The 15,717-nt window shown below is 47.9% G+C and overlaps 4 protein-coding genes and 1 long non-coding RNA gene across 8 annotated transcripts; 2 read left to right on the top strand and 3 right to left on the bottom strand.

Annotated features, from left to right (window-relative positions):
- Positions 1-231: 231 nt before the first annotated feature.
- On the top strand, positions 232-1,236 carry LOC4802275 (probable peptidyl-tRNA hydrolase 2). Its single transcript, XM_001359190.5, has 2 exons — positions 232-517; positions 590-1,236. The coding sequence occupies exons 1-2, from the start codon at positions 344-346 to the stop codon at positions 959-961; spliced, it is 546 nt and encodes a 181-aa protein (XP_001359227.1). The 5' UTR covers positions 232-343; the 3' UTR covers positions 962-1,236.
- Positions 1,232-10,833, bottom strand: Taf1 (TATA-box binding protein associated factor 1). Of its 4 annotated transcripts, XM_001359191.5 has the most exons (16): positions 10,550-10,833; positions 10,171-10,490; positions 9,955-10,110; positions 9,684-9,892; positions 8,966-9,618; positions 8,521-8,901; positions 7,737-8,457; positions 7,405-7,677; positions 7,124-7,345; positions 5,209-7,066; positions 5,004-5,146; positions 4,616-4,943; positions 3,651-3,749; positions 2,816-3,004; positions 2,538-2,627; positions 1,232-2,406 (listed from the first exon to the last, which is right to left on the bottom strand). In XM_001359191.5, exons 1-16 carry the CDS (start codon positions 10,732-10,734, stop codon positions 1,616-1,618), a joined length of 6,618 nt encoding a protein of 2,205 aa, XP_001359228.4. In that variant the 5' UTR covers positions 10,735-10,833; the 3' UTR covers positions 1,232-1,615. The 4 variants fall into 4 exon arrangements, with proteins under 4 accessions (XP_001359228.4, XP_015037708.2, XP_003736702.3 ...); XM_015182222.2 differs by lacking the exon at positions 3,651-3,749; XM_003736654.3 differs by lacking the exon at positions 2,538-2,627.
- An 846-nt stretch (positions 10,834-11,679) lies between these two features.
- On the bottom strand, positions 11,680-13,145 carry LOC6897541 (terminal uridylyltransferase Tailor-like). Its single transcript, XM_002137651.4, has 6 exons — positions 13,053-13,145; positions 12,778-12,990; positions 12,476-12,721; positions 12,249-12,413; positions 11,985-12,183; positions 11,680-11,932 (listed from the first exon to the last, which is right to left on the bottom strand). Exons 1-6 carry the CDS (start codon positions 13,060-13,062, stop codon positions 11,782-11,784), a joined length of 984 nt encoding a protein of 327 aa, XP_002137687.3. The 5' UTR covers positions 13,063-13,145; the 3' UTR covers positions 11,680-11,781.
- LOC117183367 (uncharacterized) lies at positions 13,095-14,105 on the top strand. The gene is made up of 2 exons (XR_004468528.1): positions 13,095-13,186; positions 13,260-14,105. It is a non-coding gene; the product is annotated as an uncharacterized lncRNA (long non-coding RNA).
- On the bottom strand, positions 14,089-15,637 carry LOC13036451 (terminal uridylyltransferase Tailor-like). Its single transcript, XM_003736656.3, has 6 exons — positions 15,538-15,637; positions 15,261-15,473; positions 14,958-15,203; positions 14,731-14,895; positions 14,467-14,665; positions 14,089-14,414 (listed from the first exon to the last, which is right to left on the bottom strand). The coding sequence occupies exons 1-6, from the start codon at positions 15,545-15,547 to the stop codon at positions 14,264-14,266; spliced, it is 984 nt and encodes a 327-aa protein (XP_003736704.3). The 5' UTR covers positions 15,548-15,637; the 3' UTR covers positions 14,089-14,263.
- Between the last annotated feature and the right edge of the window lie 80 nt (positions 15,638-15,717).

Raw genomic sequence — 15,717 nt, forward strand, 5'->3', positions numbered from 1 at the left:
ATTGCAATATTGTTTTGCCTCAGACGTCTTTTTGGGTTGTTTTATTTTATCTTCAATATAATGTAAAAATTTAAATTTCTTTCAGAAAAGCGATTGAAGTCTCGGAAGCATGGTGTTGTTAGTATAGCTCAGGCAATACAAAGACAATTGCTAGTTTCCAATGCATCATGTAAATGCGTTTTCTCGGATTTGTAGCATTACAATTTTCAATAATGAATATACGTAAATCTTATCGATAGTTGCACAAACATTGTCCATCTCTAAGATTTGAAAACGTGAGGTGAGCGCCACAGCTTGCTATTTTTTGCGAAATAATAGAAGCCTGCCTGAGATACAAAGCGAAATGGGTGATAAACTTCTGGACACTGCACAAATCATCAATGGAATGGCTGTGATGATATCATTTTTCGTCGGCTACCGCTACGCCATCAAGCGCGGCGAGTGCAAGGCGTCGGACGAAGGAGCAGAGGCTGCGACCGGTAGCACGACCACGAAGGAGGCTGCCGTAACCGACAAGGTGAGCCTACTGACCCAATTCCACTCTTCCACAATTCTTCCAGGCGGGGGCTAATTATCGGTGTATTTGCAGAACTATGGTGGCTTCAACGAGAACTTCAAAATGGTTCTGGTCGTGCGGAACGACCTGAAGATGGGCAAGGGCAAAATTGCCGCCCAATGTGGCCATGGAGCGGTGGGCGCCTATCAGAAGGCGGTGACGCGGATTCCGCGTCTGTTGCGCGCCTGGGAGAACTGCGGCTGTGCCAAAATCGCCGTGCGCGTGGAGAGCGAGGCAGAGCTGGTGGCCATCAAGAACGCCGCCGAACGGCAGCAGCTGAACACGTGCCTTATACGCGACGCCGGTCGCACCCAGATCGAGCCCAACTCCAAGACCGTGCTGGCCGTGGGCCCAGCTGCGGCAGTCGATATCGATCGTGTCACCGGGCACCTGAAGCTCTTGTAAGGCATTGGCATACTCGCAAGCCATAGAGAACACACACACCACACACACACCCACTTATTTACGCGCACCTCAAACAAAAACAACACTCAAAAAGCAATATGGGTCAGGGTTTGTGGGGTGGTGGAATGGCAGCAATGGGTGGTATGATTGTGCCTCCATTACGACGTTAGGATACGACGCTGACGACTGTGAAAATGCAAGTTAATCTAAGAATAAAATTTAAAATTTACCTATTAAATGATCTGTAATGCAGCTTCCGCTTGCAAAAGCTCGGAGTTGAATCACTTTTTTATTTTCTATTTATACAATTACTCTCCCAGAAACAAGAGACTCATCTCTGGGTGTTCGTTCTTCTTAAATGTATATTATATGGTTTACAAAATTCAGCTTAATCAACAAACACGTATTACAAAAACAAAGAGAACAAACGGTCAGGGCCTGGCAGCACCCCATACACCACACATAATATTGCAAAAAAATTAAAGTTCAATAGAACACGAAATGATTATCGGCTTAAATTTCCAAGGCCTTACAAGGCATACCGATTTTAAACAATTTTAAGCTGTTTAAAGATCATTTTCTGTTCCGCAAATGGAAGAAAATAAAAATATTTCTCTTATTCGCGCCCCCTTTCTAGGGTTCTCCTTTGCATCCCTAGAATGTCCAGGCATAATCATTATCCCCCTGCACTAGTTGCTGTTGTGGCTGTGGCTGATGCTCTAGTCCCGGCTGGGGGACTGGAAAGTCCATTGACTGTTGGGCAGCAGGATAGTCCATTGGTTGCTGGGCGGTTGCAAAATCCATTGGCTGCTGGACCACCGGATATTCCATCTGCTGCTGCTGCTGCTGGGAGCCCGTAAATTCCATTTGCTGCTGAGCGCCCGTAAAGTCCATTGGTTGCTGAGAGCCCGCAAAGTTCATCGCCTGCTGGGCCCCCGAAAAGCCCATTGCCTGTTGGGAACTCGTGAAGCCCATTGGCTGCTGCTGCTGCTGCTGTTGCTGGTAGTCGATCACGGGCTCGTTTGAGGCGTCCACATGGTAGGGCTGCGAGTGATGGGAGTGATGCGAGGCCTGCGACTGGTGCATATCAGTTTCGGTGTCGTCAAACACTTCGTGCTTGATGCGCCTTCGACCATCGTCCTCCTCGTCACTGTCCGACACGTCCAGATCTTCCTCAATGCCCATGCCGTTGTTGAGCGTGCTGGCCGGTGGCATTTGAAGGGCCCCAGACTCATCTTCGTGTGCGCCTGCAGCGGAAGCGGCGGCGGCAGCGGCACTTGTGCTGGCCTCCGGTGGATTGTACTGTCCATTGTCGTCCTGGACGTTGGCCATGAAGTCCGAGAAGGCGCCCCGGGCGGTGGTGGGCTCTCCCAGATTCTGGCGCGGCTTGTGCATAGCCAGGAAATCGGAGGGATCGTAGTTGGGATCCACATCCATGGACTCATCTGGAAGACATACAAAAATGCGATAAATTGTTGGACACACAAAATGGGGGTAAAGATCAAGCGGAGCTTAAGGAAGACATCGAGGGGACAGGACAACATTTATATGTATGTGGTTTGGGGGTAATAGAGACCTTGCTGCTGTTGAGCGTAGAACCCAAGGCCACTCAACTGCACCATTGCTTCAGCCGCCTGCTGGCTGTCATCCTCGCCGCACGGCTCCTCTGCGCCCAGGTGCGGCGGATGGGCAAGTGGACGGATAGGAATGTAAAACGGAGACGGGAAACAGAAACAGAATCCAGACAAAGTCAAAGTTCGAATGAAGTTTTTCGATTAGTTATCAATCATCAACTTGAAACAGAGACAGAAACAAAGACAGATTCGACCAGCGCTCGACTGGCTCTCCACCCACCTGCCAGTTGCTGCTCCTCGATGTCGATCTCCGTCTTAATGTTCTTCGGATCAATGTAGTCCATGCCATCTGCAGGGGCCTGTATACGTTCGCCCTGATCCAGTATGTTGGCTGCATTGTTCTCATCCTCTGACACCTCCTGGAAGTCCTCTTCCTCATCATCCTCCTCGTCGGTGGAGAAATTCAGGTCTGAGGGAGAGTGAGCAAAAAGTTAGCGAATAAATCAATGAAATGGGAACTAGAAAGAACGCAATCTTCGAGGGATAATGAATCTATAGATAATATCCTTGCAGAGAAAACAAATGTGGATTATCGATCCAAATCGATCTATATAAATCGATTTTGCCGAAAGCAGATTTTTATGCGTATTTTATATAGCAAAAAAAGGAACTGATCAATTTGTTCAGGTGATATATTTGTACAGACACAGAAGGACGGACCTGATTTTGTCGATTATCGGTATCGCCCGATTATCGTCAAGTTTCTCTTTGCAAGGATATACAAATCTAGCGTTCTCCACCATAAAAGAAAACTCAAGTTAAATGAAAAGTAATTTAGATTTTGTAGCTCTGGATATATCATGCACGATTTTAAAGAAGGAACTCAAGGCTCAAGGATTGGTCAACCAAATGCATATGAAACTAAAAGTAAAAGGCAAGCCGAAAATTATCCAAAAATTAAGAGAGAGAGAGATGAAAAGCATTATGTTAGATGTTAGTCCTGTGTTTTGGCAAATCAATTTTGAATTCATGTGTAAATTAATTAATAAAAAAAAATATATTTTTGTGTGGGTGAGGTGTGTCTGTAATCCGTTAGTCTGTAGTTTGAGGCTTACCTTCATCCAGGAAGTAAGCTTGCGCCTGACTCTTGTTTGATGTTAGGCTACCCTTCCTCGGACGACCCCGACCACGCTTAACCGGATTCTGGGCTTTGACTAAAAAAAAAGTACAGTAAAAGTATTGTTTGCAGTTTTGTGGCATCGGGCATGTGTGTGGCAACAGTATTTATTAAGAGGAGGCACACAATACATGTAATACGCTTAGAAGAGGAAAGAGCTCTCACAACAAAAAGGAAATAAAAAGCAAGAAGTGCGGGAGGGTCGGGTCGGTCTCGTTTTTTCTGCCTTTCTCTGAGGCGTTGAATGGAAAGCCAACGATTAAGCGAGTGGCACCATAGATTATAGAACACATCTCTTGCACAAAACAGCTTAACAGCTCTTGTAACACGTGCCAAGGCACTTTTCAAGTTAAATGTCGTTACGTTCTATAATCTTTGATGGAAATTAATAGTTCTTCTTAACGTATTCCAAATACATTCGAAGCTCCTATAAATATACTTTGTTTTGAAGTGTTATTTAGTTTATGGCGAAGATTCATGCATTGCTGGGATGATAATGATATCTACAAACTACCTGAATACATCTGATACAAAATACAAGTAGAAGAATACCAATATATGATACTCCTAATGGAGTGGCAATGATTTCGAGTATTAGTATAAGCAGGCTCAACAGATCACGTCTCTGTGGGGCGACCATAACCATAGTCTGTGTTGAGGGTATCGGTATCGGGTATACTGGGGATACACTTTGTTGTGTAAGTATATTTGTAGAGTATATTCATATTGATGGGGCAGAGGAAAGCGTGAGAGATCATTACCAATAGAGTTTCACAGTAGACCAGAGATAGAGAGATATGTAATATAAGAGTAAATGTAGATACTTGTATGTGTGTTTTGTATGCAGAAATACTGAGACAGAGAGATAATTCCATAAATAAATCGTAGCAGCGTTGGACTCACCCTCCTCGATGGTATTGTGCCTCTTGCGTGGCCTGCCCCGACCACGTTTCACCTCGCCCACGGCCGGACGTGGCGCCTTTCGGGCTGGCGTCGCATGATGCGACATATGGCCATCGGAGCCCATGCTGCGGTGTATGGAGGCAGCTGTGGTGGCGCCCACATTTCCCTCCACATCGATATACTCATCGCCGGGCGAACTGCCCCGACTGCCTCGCGGCAAATCGTAATCATCATTGCCCCAGGCCTCATCCAGTTCGGGTGCATTCTCCATGGCCAGCTCTCGGGTCTTGGCAATGTTCTCCTCGAGCGGGATGCAAGTGGCCGCCAACTAAACGACAGATTGCCTTAGAAATTCAATGGATACATCGTGGATGTAATGTGGGGATACCTCTTCCAGCTGGGTTCGTGCGTACGCCCGTATGGTAGTGGAGTTCCTGGTGAAGCGATGGTCAGGTCCATTGTACTGCAAAGAGTTGGCGTGCATCAGATCTATGTCTGCCATGTACTCCTCCCGACTGTGATAGCCATGTCCTGCAAAGAAAGAGCGATGCTTCAGTCCGCTTGCAGCCGAAGGGAAGGGATCTTCGACTTACCATCGATGATCTTTTGCATGCATTCCAGATCCATGGGTCGCTTGATCACTTGGTAGTAGTCCCTCACATTCTTCTTGTTGACGGGCTTCAGGAAGGGCCAAGCCTCGTTCAAGAGCTTCACCTGAGCGTGCAGCTTTTCAAAGATATACGACAGGGCCACCTGATCGTCATCGCCCAACAGCGGATTGATGGCCTTCTCCACGCGCATCAGCTTCTCCTCGCGCTGCTGGAACAGCCCGTAGCAGCTCTCGAACATGCGCTGAGCGGCCACGGTGTAGGCGCTATGGGCGCCATTATACAGGGCCGAATTGTCAACAATCTGCTTGAGATCCTCGAGGAACATCTGGCGACTGGTGTAGCGACGCTGCCTGATGTACTCCCGCATTGTCTGCAGATCCATGGGCTTCGTGACGACCTGGTAGTAGTCCGGCACTTTCTTCGAGTTCACGGGAAACAAAAACGGCGACACATCCGGCATCGTGCGTAGCTCGTTGAGGATCAGTTCCAGTATAGAGGAAAGCACCACCACCGGGTCGGTGCGCCGTCGATTGGCGGTCTTGTTGTGCCGCTGCAGGTAGTCGCAGTGGAGGTCATTGCCCAGGCGTCGCTTCTTCTTGCCATCGCGTGACATCTTGAGGCTCAGGCCCATGCCGCTGCGCCGCTTGTTCTCCTCGCCATGACGCCGCAGCACCTTGCTGCTGAGCGTCACCTTAGTGCCGTCCACATTCACCAGATCGTCATCGTCCATGTTGGTTTCCCGCTCGCTCTGCTCGTCCAGGTCGTCGGCCAGCGAGGGGTTCGACTGGGAGAGGCTGCTCTGCATGCCCGTATACAGCGGACAGGCCTTGTTGGTGCGCATGTGCCCCACCTGGCCGCAGGCGCCACACTTAAGCTTGAGGTCTGGCTTCAGCTTGAACTTCTTGCGCGAGGGACTGACCTCCTTGTAGCCATGATCGCGCTCCTTGTGCGCATGACCGCCCGAGCTCTTGGGATCGCCCAGCGAGGTGGGCATGCCGCCGGGCTGCAGCTTCTGGTTTTGGGCCAGCTGTGCGAGGCGCTCCCGCTCCTGGTTGCGCTTGATGCGACGCAGCTGCTCCTGGATGCGCCGCTTCTCGCGCTTCATTTCCTCCTTCTGCTGCTCGTCCAGCGTCGCGAATTGCTTGATGAACTGCTCGTCCTTCGTGGTGCGGATCTTGATGTACGCATCAATCACGGGCTGCCGGCGGACCGTCTCCACGCGGGTGTACTCCTTGCCATCCATGCCCTTGAACGTGCGCGTGATCTTGAGAATGCGGCCCTGATTCTGATTGGCCAGTGGCTGCTGCGAGGCATCGTCCTTGGCCTTGGCCCTGCTGGCCCCATCCCCATGCTCCTCGTCCAGCTGTCGCAGCAGCTCCTGTCTCTCCTGCTCCTCCCGCTCTAGCGAAAGCTGCGTCGAAGTCTTTTTGTTGGACAGCATGTTCTCCAGATTCTTGCCCAACTCCTCCAGATCCGACTCTTCGGAGGCGGAAGACTCGGCTTCATCGGTAGACAGTATCTCAGAGCTGGCTAAAACGCGATTCTGCAGATCAAAGATGCGCTGACACTCTTCCTTGTATCGCTCCTGGTGCTCGGCGATGGAGAAGCGATTGCCACGCGAGAACTTGTCCATGCCTTCCTCGCCGGCCTTGGCCTTCTCCGTGGACAAAGTGCGCACCACATCGATGACCTCCCAGCGGGAGAGCTTCTTGATCTCTTCCTCGGGCACCTTGAACTTGCGCAGCAGCTCCTTGGCCCTTTGCAGCGGCAGGCGACGCAGATCCGCATCGGTGCCCGTCACCGAACGCTTTGGCTGCGATTCTTGTTCCTCTTTCGTTTGCTATTTCGGATACAAGGATATTAAATACGGGATGGGAGTGTGGCTTGTAATACTTACTGTTGGCTTGTTGGGTACTCGCACATACGAGAAGCCCTCACCGCAACCCGTGGGATCGGCGGGGCCGCTCAGCTGCAGCAGGCACTTGCCACGCATGGCCTGGATGTAGGCACGCGTGGTGTTCCAGGGTGCAACTTTCACCTCATCGTCCAGCTTCAGTTGGGCCTCCTCATCGTCATCCTCTTGAGGGGCAAACAGGAATTTCTCCCCATAGCCGGCATCCTTTTAAAACGGGATGGAAAAATGAGTTGAAGACTCTTTTGAGGGATAAGGTTGCCTACCTTTAGACGCTGCTCGGCAGCAATCATGCTGAAGTAGGCGCAACATTGCTCCGGGGAGACCATGGCCCGAATCTCCTCCTCGGAGGGCAGCCGAAACTCAGGCTTGATCACCCACCAATTGGAGTCCATGCCTGTGCGCTTGAAGTCCGCGCACTGCTTCAAACGCTTTCGAATGCTGCTCTCCGAATGCGCGGGAAAGGCGCGCTTGATGTCGTCCATGCGGATGCGCCGGGGCTGGTCGCGACTCTTCCAAAATAGGCGATAGATAAAAACCTGCAAGGAAGGCAGAGTGGCTTAGGGAGGAGCAGTCAAACAAAGCCCGGGATTCCCACCTGCAAGAAGTCACGCGTAAAGTTGTTGGCTCGCTTCGAATTTGGTCCCGGCACCTCGTACAGGGGACACTCCTGCCCCACGGTGAAAATGGCCGTGACAGCCCGTATCCAGTAGTTGTTTCTGGTGCGAATGATGAGGAAATCATTTGGGGCCATCTTGTGCGGGTAGATGGGTGCACGGTACATGTTATTCTCCAGCGCCTGGATGCACTGCCCCGGATGGAGGATCCCGAGGAAGGGACTGGTGTGGGCAAAGGCCACCTCACCATAAACATAATCCTGCGGTCCGCTATCCTTTTCCGCTTTCCGTTTGTAGTAGTTTTTGATCTTGGAGCACATCCCGACTTGGTTCATCAGCGGCGGATGCTCTTCACAGAACTCGGCGAGGACAATGTCCCCATCCTTGCCACTGAGATCCTCGGGATTGCGCATAAAGAAGACATCACCACCGCCGGAGGCTATCCGTTCGACCTCACGCTGCTTGGCCTTCTTCACGATGTGCTTCAGCAGGGAGTAGACATTTTGGTGCGTCTCCTGGGCCAGCGGCCCATGCGAGTACTTCTTCAGGGGCGGCCGATGGAAGGAGCGCAGCTTCATTGGACCCATATGCGTGGGCACAAAGGGAGCCCGAAGCTCCACCACTGGCGTCGAGTGCTGGATAAGATTCCCGCCACCCACTTTCATACGTAGGGTCGATGGCTCCGTCTTGGGTGCGTAGTAACTGAGGAACAAAACCAAATAAGTATTCAAGATTCCTATGGTTTCTTTGGTTGCCCACACTCACGTGTCATTCGATATGTTGAAGGGATCCCGATCAGGACTCTTCGGCGGTGGCGGTGGTGCATCCTCTGCCAGTACATTGATAACGCCCGCCTTGCCCAGCAGAATCTTAGACTTCTTGACATGCGGATGCGGTATCTTGATCTTTGGCGGCGGCCCAATGCTCTTGTTGATCTTCGAGGGATCAATGTCGTCGGGTATGCCCAATATGATGTTCTCATCGTTGGGATCCAGCGTGAGAACCTTCGGTTTGGGCACCTTGGTCATCTGCTGGGCATCCCAAATGATCTCATCCTCCCACTTTTGGTAGATCAACTCCTCGTTCTCCACGGGAAACAAACTGTACCACGTATCGTCGGGCACTTCGGTGGGTTTGTTCTGCACACTGGAAGAAATATAATGAAATTTCGATTGCTTATTTGGTACTTCTCTGCATGATTCGCACTTACTTCTGTTGGGCCTTCTTGCTGGCTGCCGAGGAGCCTTGCTTGGAGCCGCCACTGCTACCCACGGGCATCGACGACTTCCCCGGCTGACTGAAGGCGCCTGCAGTGCGGGAACCGCTGGAAGGCAACCATCCGGCAGCATTCGTCTTAGAGTTTAGCTTTTGCAGCACCTTGGCCTTAATGTCGTTGCCATCCCAGACGACATCGTCCTCCCAGTGCATTTGGGAGACCATCAGAAAGGCATCTTCCGCTAGGGGGGCCTTCTCGCTATCACCGCCACTGCCCACTGCCTCTGGCCTGCTGCCTCCGACGGCCGAGTCTTCGGGGATGACAGTGTCCTTCGACTGGTTAGCCGTGGACTTCATCTTGAAGCCGTAGTTGAAGCCATCGCCCGATTCGGGCACCTCGAGCATATCGTACCAGATCTGTGCCGGTCCGAAGCGCCAGTCCGCTACCTTGGGCTTCTGATCGCTATTCTCACCATTCTCGGGCCCCTCCTGTCGCACATCCACGCGGTTGAGGTCGCTGAGCAGCTTCTCCTCATCATCGGACATGCAAGCAGCGGGCGTGGGCTCGCTGGCGTAGAACAAACTGAAGCCGCGATGGCGTGGCTCTTCGGTGTCACTCGGGGAGTCGGAGCCACCCGTGTTCGACATCTAATTGCAAGCGAGAGATATGTTTAAAACACTCAAATCATGCACCGCGTATGCAGCAGCAGTACCTTTTGATCTCTCGACTGGTTCCGCTTTCTTCGACGCCTGCGGACATGCCGCCAGATCTGGGGCATGCTTGTTGGCTTCCCCGGACCGAAGAGGCGTGAAAATCGTAGGACTTTATTTGGCCGAAAGTCGGGAAAGAGTTTCCGGACATCCACATTCTGGTATTTGGAGGGCAGGATATCGGCCAAGGGTGTGTCCAGTTTGCGGTCGTCTTGAAAGGACACCACAATCCATAATCGAACTCTTAACAGACTAACAAATCTTTGCGCTTACCCTTGGGGTCCCCACTGGCCTTGGTCTCACTACTGGCTGATGCAGCGCCGCCATCGGGGCCAGGTATTTTGGCTACGGCCTCTTCAGGCCCGCTGGCACCAGCTACCCGCCCCAGAGGAGTACTTGGTGGCGGCATCAGTTCCTTGTCATCCTTGGCTATATGGATGGACACATCAGAGACTCTTCCTCCATTACGGGCCCTTGGGCATTACTCACTTGGCTTTGTCTCAACCTTGGACGCCGGTATGGCATCCTCTAGGTCGTCATCGTATGACACCTGCTCTGGCGGCGTGCGTGGACAATCTTCGGAGAGTTCGGTTATGTCTGAGTAATCGATGGCATCGTCCTGAGCTGTGACGGTGCCATCCTCGTTTTCCCCTTTTTTCCCGCTAGCCTTCAATGCATCGAAGACACTCAAGCCAGCTGTGGTGCTGGCATCCGAAGCGGCGTGCTGCTTCTCGCCCTCATCGTCGGAGGAGGATGCTTCAGCATCTTTGGTGTCAATCACCTCGTGCAGCAACGAATTCAGCCCCATCCTGAAGCCAAGCGTTAGCTTAAGTTCATATATTTATGTTTATTACTACAAGACACATACTTCGCCAGGGATCCAAGATTTTCACGCAGCTCCGCATCAAAGCCCTGCCCCCTCTCGTCGTCCGCCAGCAGCCTGCCATCGGAGTCAATGTTACCGAAGAGAATACCGGTTAGATCCATGCCAAAATCGCCCCCACCATTGCCAATGGACCCCTCATCGTCGCTATTGTCGGATGCAGTGTCCATTTCAATGGTTTTTATCTTTTATTTTGGTTAAATATGTTTTTTTCACGCAATTGCACACATTTAGGTTTTTTAGGTTTTAAAGAAGCGCTAAAATATACCAAAACGCCTCGTGCCGCGATAGGCAAAACAAAGGTATATAAACGATAGGTAGGGTCCGCGTTTTGCAGAAATACAAGCACAAGTCTGTTTGTGCATGGAAAAGACTGATTGAGAGGGTGGGTGGCAAACATTTTAGGCAAACAATTTATGCCCAAATGCCTTACCTTTTATATTTGTAGCCTGGGCGAAATTGCAGCACTGCAGCTGCACCAAACATGTGAAGGGGATTCAAGCAAAATGAATAACAAACAAACAAAATCAATAATATAATTTATTATCTTTTCTTTTTATTTTCACAGGCTTGGCAGCACTACTGCTTCCTTTGAATTGTCAATTGCAAAATCACACATTGAAATCAAATAGCAAAACAACGCCTGCTTGGATTACGAAGAAATATATGTATATAATTTTTAATAATTTGTTCTAATATAGGATGCACAGAGTTTTGTGTATAATTTCCAGAGGTGTTGTTCGAAACGACTCTGGGCATAGACTAAACATTCCCAGTTGATAAAGGCATGTCATCAAAATCCTCGGACTACTAGATCTGCCTATTCGGTACAATCTCAACGTTTATATAGTTTCTTTGTCTCGAATTCAAGTACAAGCCAAATTTTATAATATTCCGCTCATCCGAAAGTAGAATAGACGAGGAATGTCCGCATTGTCATGCGCCCAAATTCAAACATGAGTCAAATGATTTGTGTTGCGCATCGGAGAGCAGCAGAAATAGTTCACAATACTGCGGCAAATGGTTTGCCGGGTTAGCTAGTATACATAAGTAATCAATTAAAATAAAATCTAGTTTCTTAAAGAGTTTTATTAGATATTTTGAATATTTATAATAATCAAAGAAAATTATTCCCTCTGGTGGTTGCAAAGACGTTGGTCGGACGGACGTAGAGCCAGTTGAAATGTTTTAATTCAGATGCTATGTCTTCATCAGTACTATTGGGGTTTCTGCATATTCCAATAACCCATATTCCTGCACTGGTCCTGAAAGTTCCACAGATTATGCGGCTTTATAATCCGACCTTTGTTATGATCCAAGAGTATCAGGTCTTGTATGAACACCGGAGATTTTACAGGATACTTGAACCTATACAAAAAGTAATATTAAAAGAACCAAATGTGCAATCCGTGAAACCTACCATGGGGGCATTAAGTCCTTTAGCTTTCGGCGAAAAATGCGCTTTCCCAAATAGGGGCAAACAACCAACTCATGAAAGGGAAAGGTAGAATACAACTTGAAGAATTCGTGTAAGATCTGGCGAGTTTTGTTTTCGTTCACTCCAATTTCCTTCATTCCAAACTTTGACAACGGAAATTCGTGAAAGTTTGATGTCCATGCTGCGATTTGGAAACGAAAATATGTACTTTATAAAATGGTTATTTGCTAGAGCATTTCTACTCACGAGCAACATTGGGAACAAGATCAGTCTGAAGATCTTTGATGGCTGGTAGATGGCCCTGGACTTGCAGGAAGAAAATCACCAACAAGATAAAGATATGGCTTCGAAAGCATCTGCTAAGGCCGTGTTTTTGGGACCAGGCCCGCAGAAATATCACCATGTAGCGAGCTGTGAAAAGGAATCACAATAAAGTTAAACACATCGTTGGTCGATCATTAGGTAACACCTACCAATGGGCTGCAGTTTAAAGATGTAGTTGACCAACTGGTTCTGGTCACAAGACATTCTGTTCAGGAAGTTTATGTCGCACTTAATGTTTGTCCCTTTATGGAGGACAGTGACGAGTGGAAAGGTGCGATCTAGGACGGATGTAAGTTCCCACTTAGTTTTATTATCTAGGATCGCACTCACGATCGTGCGTAGATTAAAATGTACGTTCGGGGTTAACTTCTCGTTATATACTCCAGAAGAGTTACCTGTCAGGCAACGAAGAGATAATCAAGAGACACATATAAAATATGATAGGACTTACCTATAACTACAAATATATCGAGGTCTGATTCGGAGCGACCCACTCCCATTATGCGGGAGCCAAACAATCTCACCTGAAGCGGAGTATTTGGGAATTTCCACTGCAATGTTTTCTTTACATCGTTTTTTATGTGGTTGTTTAGCTCCTCGTTCTCTTTAATGATATCGGCCATGCTCACATGCTCCAAGAGGCTTTGCCAGAAGGTCTCCGAGTCTATGCGAATGCAGAAAGCCTAGTATCTATATCTGCGTTCCAGCAAATTGTTAAAAACTTACTCAGACTCATTTTATTTTATTTTATATTAGATTTTTATTAAATGATGACTGCCAAAAATAGTCCTACTATTTCCCAAATTAAAAGCGTATGCTCAATATATTGATACAAAAATCAAAAGGTTACTTAACAGAAAGTAAGTATCGGGTACTGCTTTTAATACGATGGTCATGTCATTTATTCGCGATTAATTTGATAAATGCTTACAGCTGCAAATTGTTAGATACACTTTGATAAACATATGAGGAGACTGAAGGGATTGGTCCATTGTTCAACTGGCGGTTGTTTGCACATTTGGGGTCACGTTACTTGTCGGCGGCCAGTTCCAACCATCGAGGCCTGAACCACGGCAGCAAGCGGTTTGGTAGGCGTTTCTTATACTCATGTAGGGTGCAGAGTTCCAGGGCACAATAGTGGATGTTGCAGTTCATGCACCTGTTGCATGAACAGGTAAGTCCTGGCGCACACCTACTCTCCTCCTGGCCGAAACAGGTCTCATTCACCTGCAGATAGCAAAAGTGTCGCTCCACGCAGTTGTCCCTCTTCAGAGTGAAAAAACTTTTGGGACATCGCGTGATGTCGTCGCTGCCTTCTCGGCATGGCCTTGTCTGAAGGTCCCTGGAAGGAAAGATTATCAAATAAATCATTAAATAGGATTTCGATGTTCGGCTAGCTTACATGGCCCGGCAATGGTGCCAGATGACGAACAGCAGCACAGATGCCTGCAACAGAAGTCTGACCAGACGGAACTGCACGTGGTTCTGCATTTTCAGAGGTCTCCTCTCCGTTGCCGGACGAGCCAGGTCCTTTTATACCCGCTGCTTCAGGCCCTCTAATTAGATGTAATGTAATGTATGTAAATGATTTAGCATAGATTAATTGAATTTTCAATCGCATCATGGTCATCCAGTCGTGACCGCTGTGGGTCAATGGCGCCTCCTTCCCGGAATGGAAGGCCGCGAGACGCTTGCCTCTCAGACTGACAGCCGCAATAATTAGTACGGATGTTGAGGTCAAGTGCAATTAATTCAAATTAAATCTCATTTGTTAATCAATTTTATTGTGGATTTTTGAATATTTGTAATTGTAATCTAAAGAAATGATTCCATCTGGTGGTGTGTGAAAATATTTGTAGACGTGTCTTGAGTTAATCCAGTCCGGAACGCGTGGCCGCTTACGTCGGTCGTACGGGCGTGCAATCAATTTTTATGTTTTAATAATAATCATCATCATAATCTTTAATTTCAGCGCCGCAAAGGTCTTGAAACGCGTAAATCTGCAGCTGCTTTATTTGGAAGCCCTTGTTATGATCCAAGAGTATTAGGTCTTGTACGAACACCGGAGATTTGACTGGATACTTGAAACTAAACCAAAATAAATATTAAAATATCTTAATGTGCAATCTGTAAGACCTACAATGGGGGCATTAAGTCCTTTAGCTGTTTGCGAATAACACGCTTTCCCAGATAGGGACAAACAACCAGCTCGTGAAAGGGAAAGGTAGAATACAACTTGAAGAATTCGTGTAAGATCTGGCGAGTTTTGTTTTCGTTCACTCCAATTTCCTTCATACCAAACTTTGACAACGGAAATTCGTGAAAGTTTGATGTCCATGCTGCGATTTGGAAACGAAAATATGTACTTTATAAAATGGTTATTTTCTAATGCATTTCTACTCACGAGCAACATTGGGAACAAGATCAGTCTGAAGATCTTTGATGGCTGGTAGATGGCCCTGGACTTGCAGGAAGAAAATCACCAACAAGATAAAGATATGGCTTCGAAAGCGTCCGCTAAGGCCGTGTTTTTGGGACCAGGCCCGCAGAAATATCACCATGTAGCGAGCTGTGAAATGGAATCACAATAAAGTTAAGCACATCGTTGGTCGATCATTAGGTAACACCTACCAATGGGCTGCAGATTAAAGATGTAGTTGACCAACTGGTTCTGGTCACAAGACATGCTGTTCAGGAAGTTTATGTCGCACTTAATGTTTGTCCCCTTATGGACGGCAGTGACGAGTGGAAAGAAGCGATCTATGACGGTTGTAATATTCCACATAGTGCTATTATTTCGAATCGCTCTTACGATCGTGCGAAGGTTAAAACGTACTTTCCGGGTTAACTTCTCGTTAAATACTCCAGAAGAGTTACCTGTCAGGGAACGGAGAGATAATCAAGAGAACACACAAAAAATTGGGGAGTACTTACCTATAACTAAATATATATCGAGGTCTGATTCGGAATCACCCACTCCCATTATGCGGGAGCCAAACAATCTCACCTGAAGCGGAGTATTTGGGAATTTCCACTGCAATGTTTTCTTTACATCGTTTTTTATTTTCTGTTGTAGCTCTGCATTCTCCTTAATTAAATTGGCTTTGTGCACCATCTTTAAGAGGTCTGTCCAGAAGAGCGCCGAGTCTATGGGAATGATCAAAAAACTTAGCATCCATTTGTATGTTCCAGCAAATTCCTAAAAACTTACACAAACTCATTTTATTTTAGTTTTGGGTTTGCGTTTTCCTTTTTCCTCGAATTGAAAGCGTACAAATGTTCAATGTGACCAAAGCTAAATAGTAGGGAAGAAGAAGTAGGGCCTTATTGAAACGATATACGATTTTATACGATACAGTACCGTATACGGTATACGGTCACACCAGCGGTT

The sequence above is a fragment of the Drosophila pseudoobscura genome, chromosome 2, assembly GCF_009870125.1.
Source record: "Drosophila pseudoobscura strain MV-25-SWS-2005 chromosome 2, UCI_Dpse_MV25, whole genome shotgun sequence".
Taxonomy (NCBI): domain Eukaryota; kingdom Metazoa; phylum Arthropoda; class Insecta; order Diptera; family Drosophilidae; genus Drosophila; species Drosophila pseudoobscura.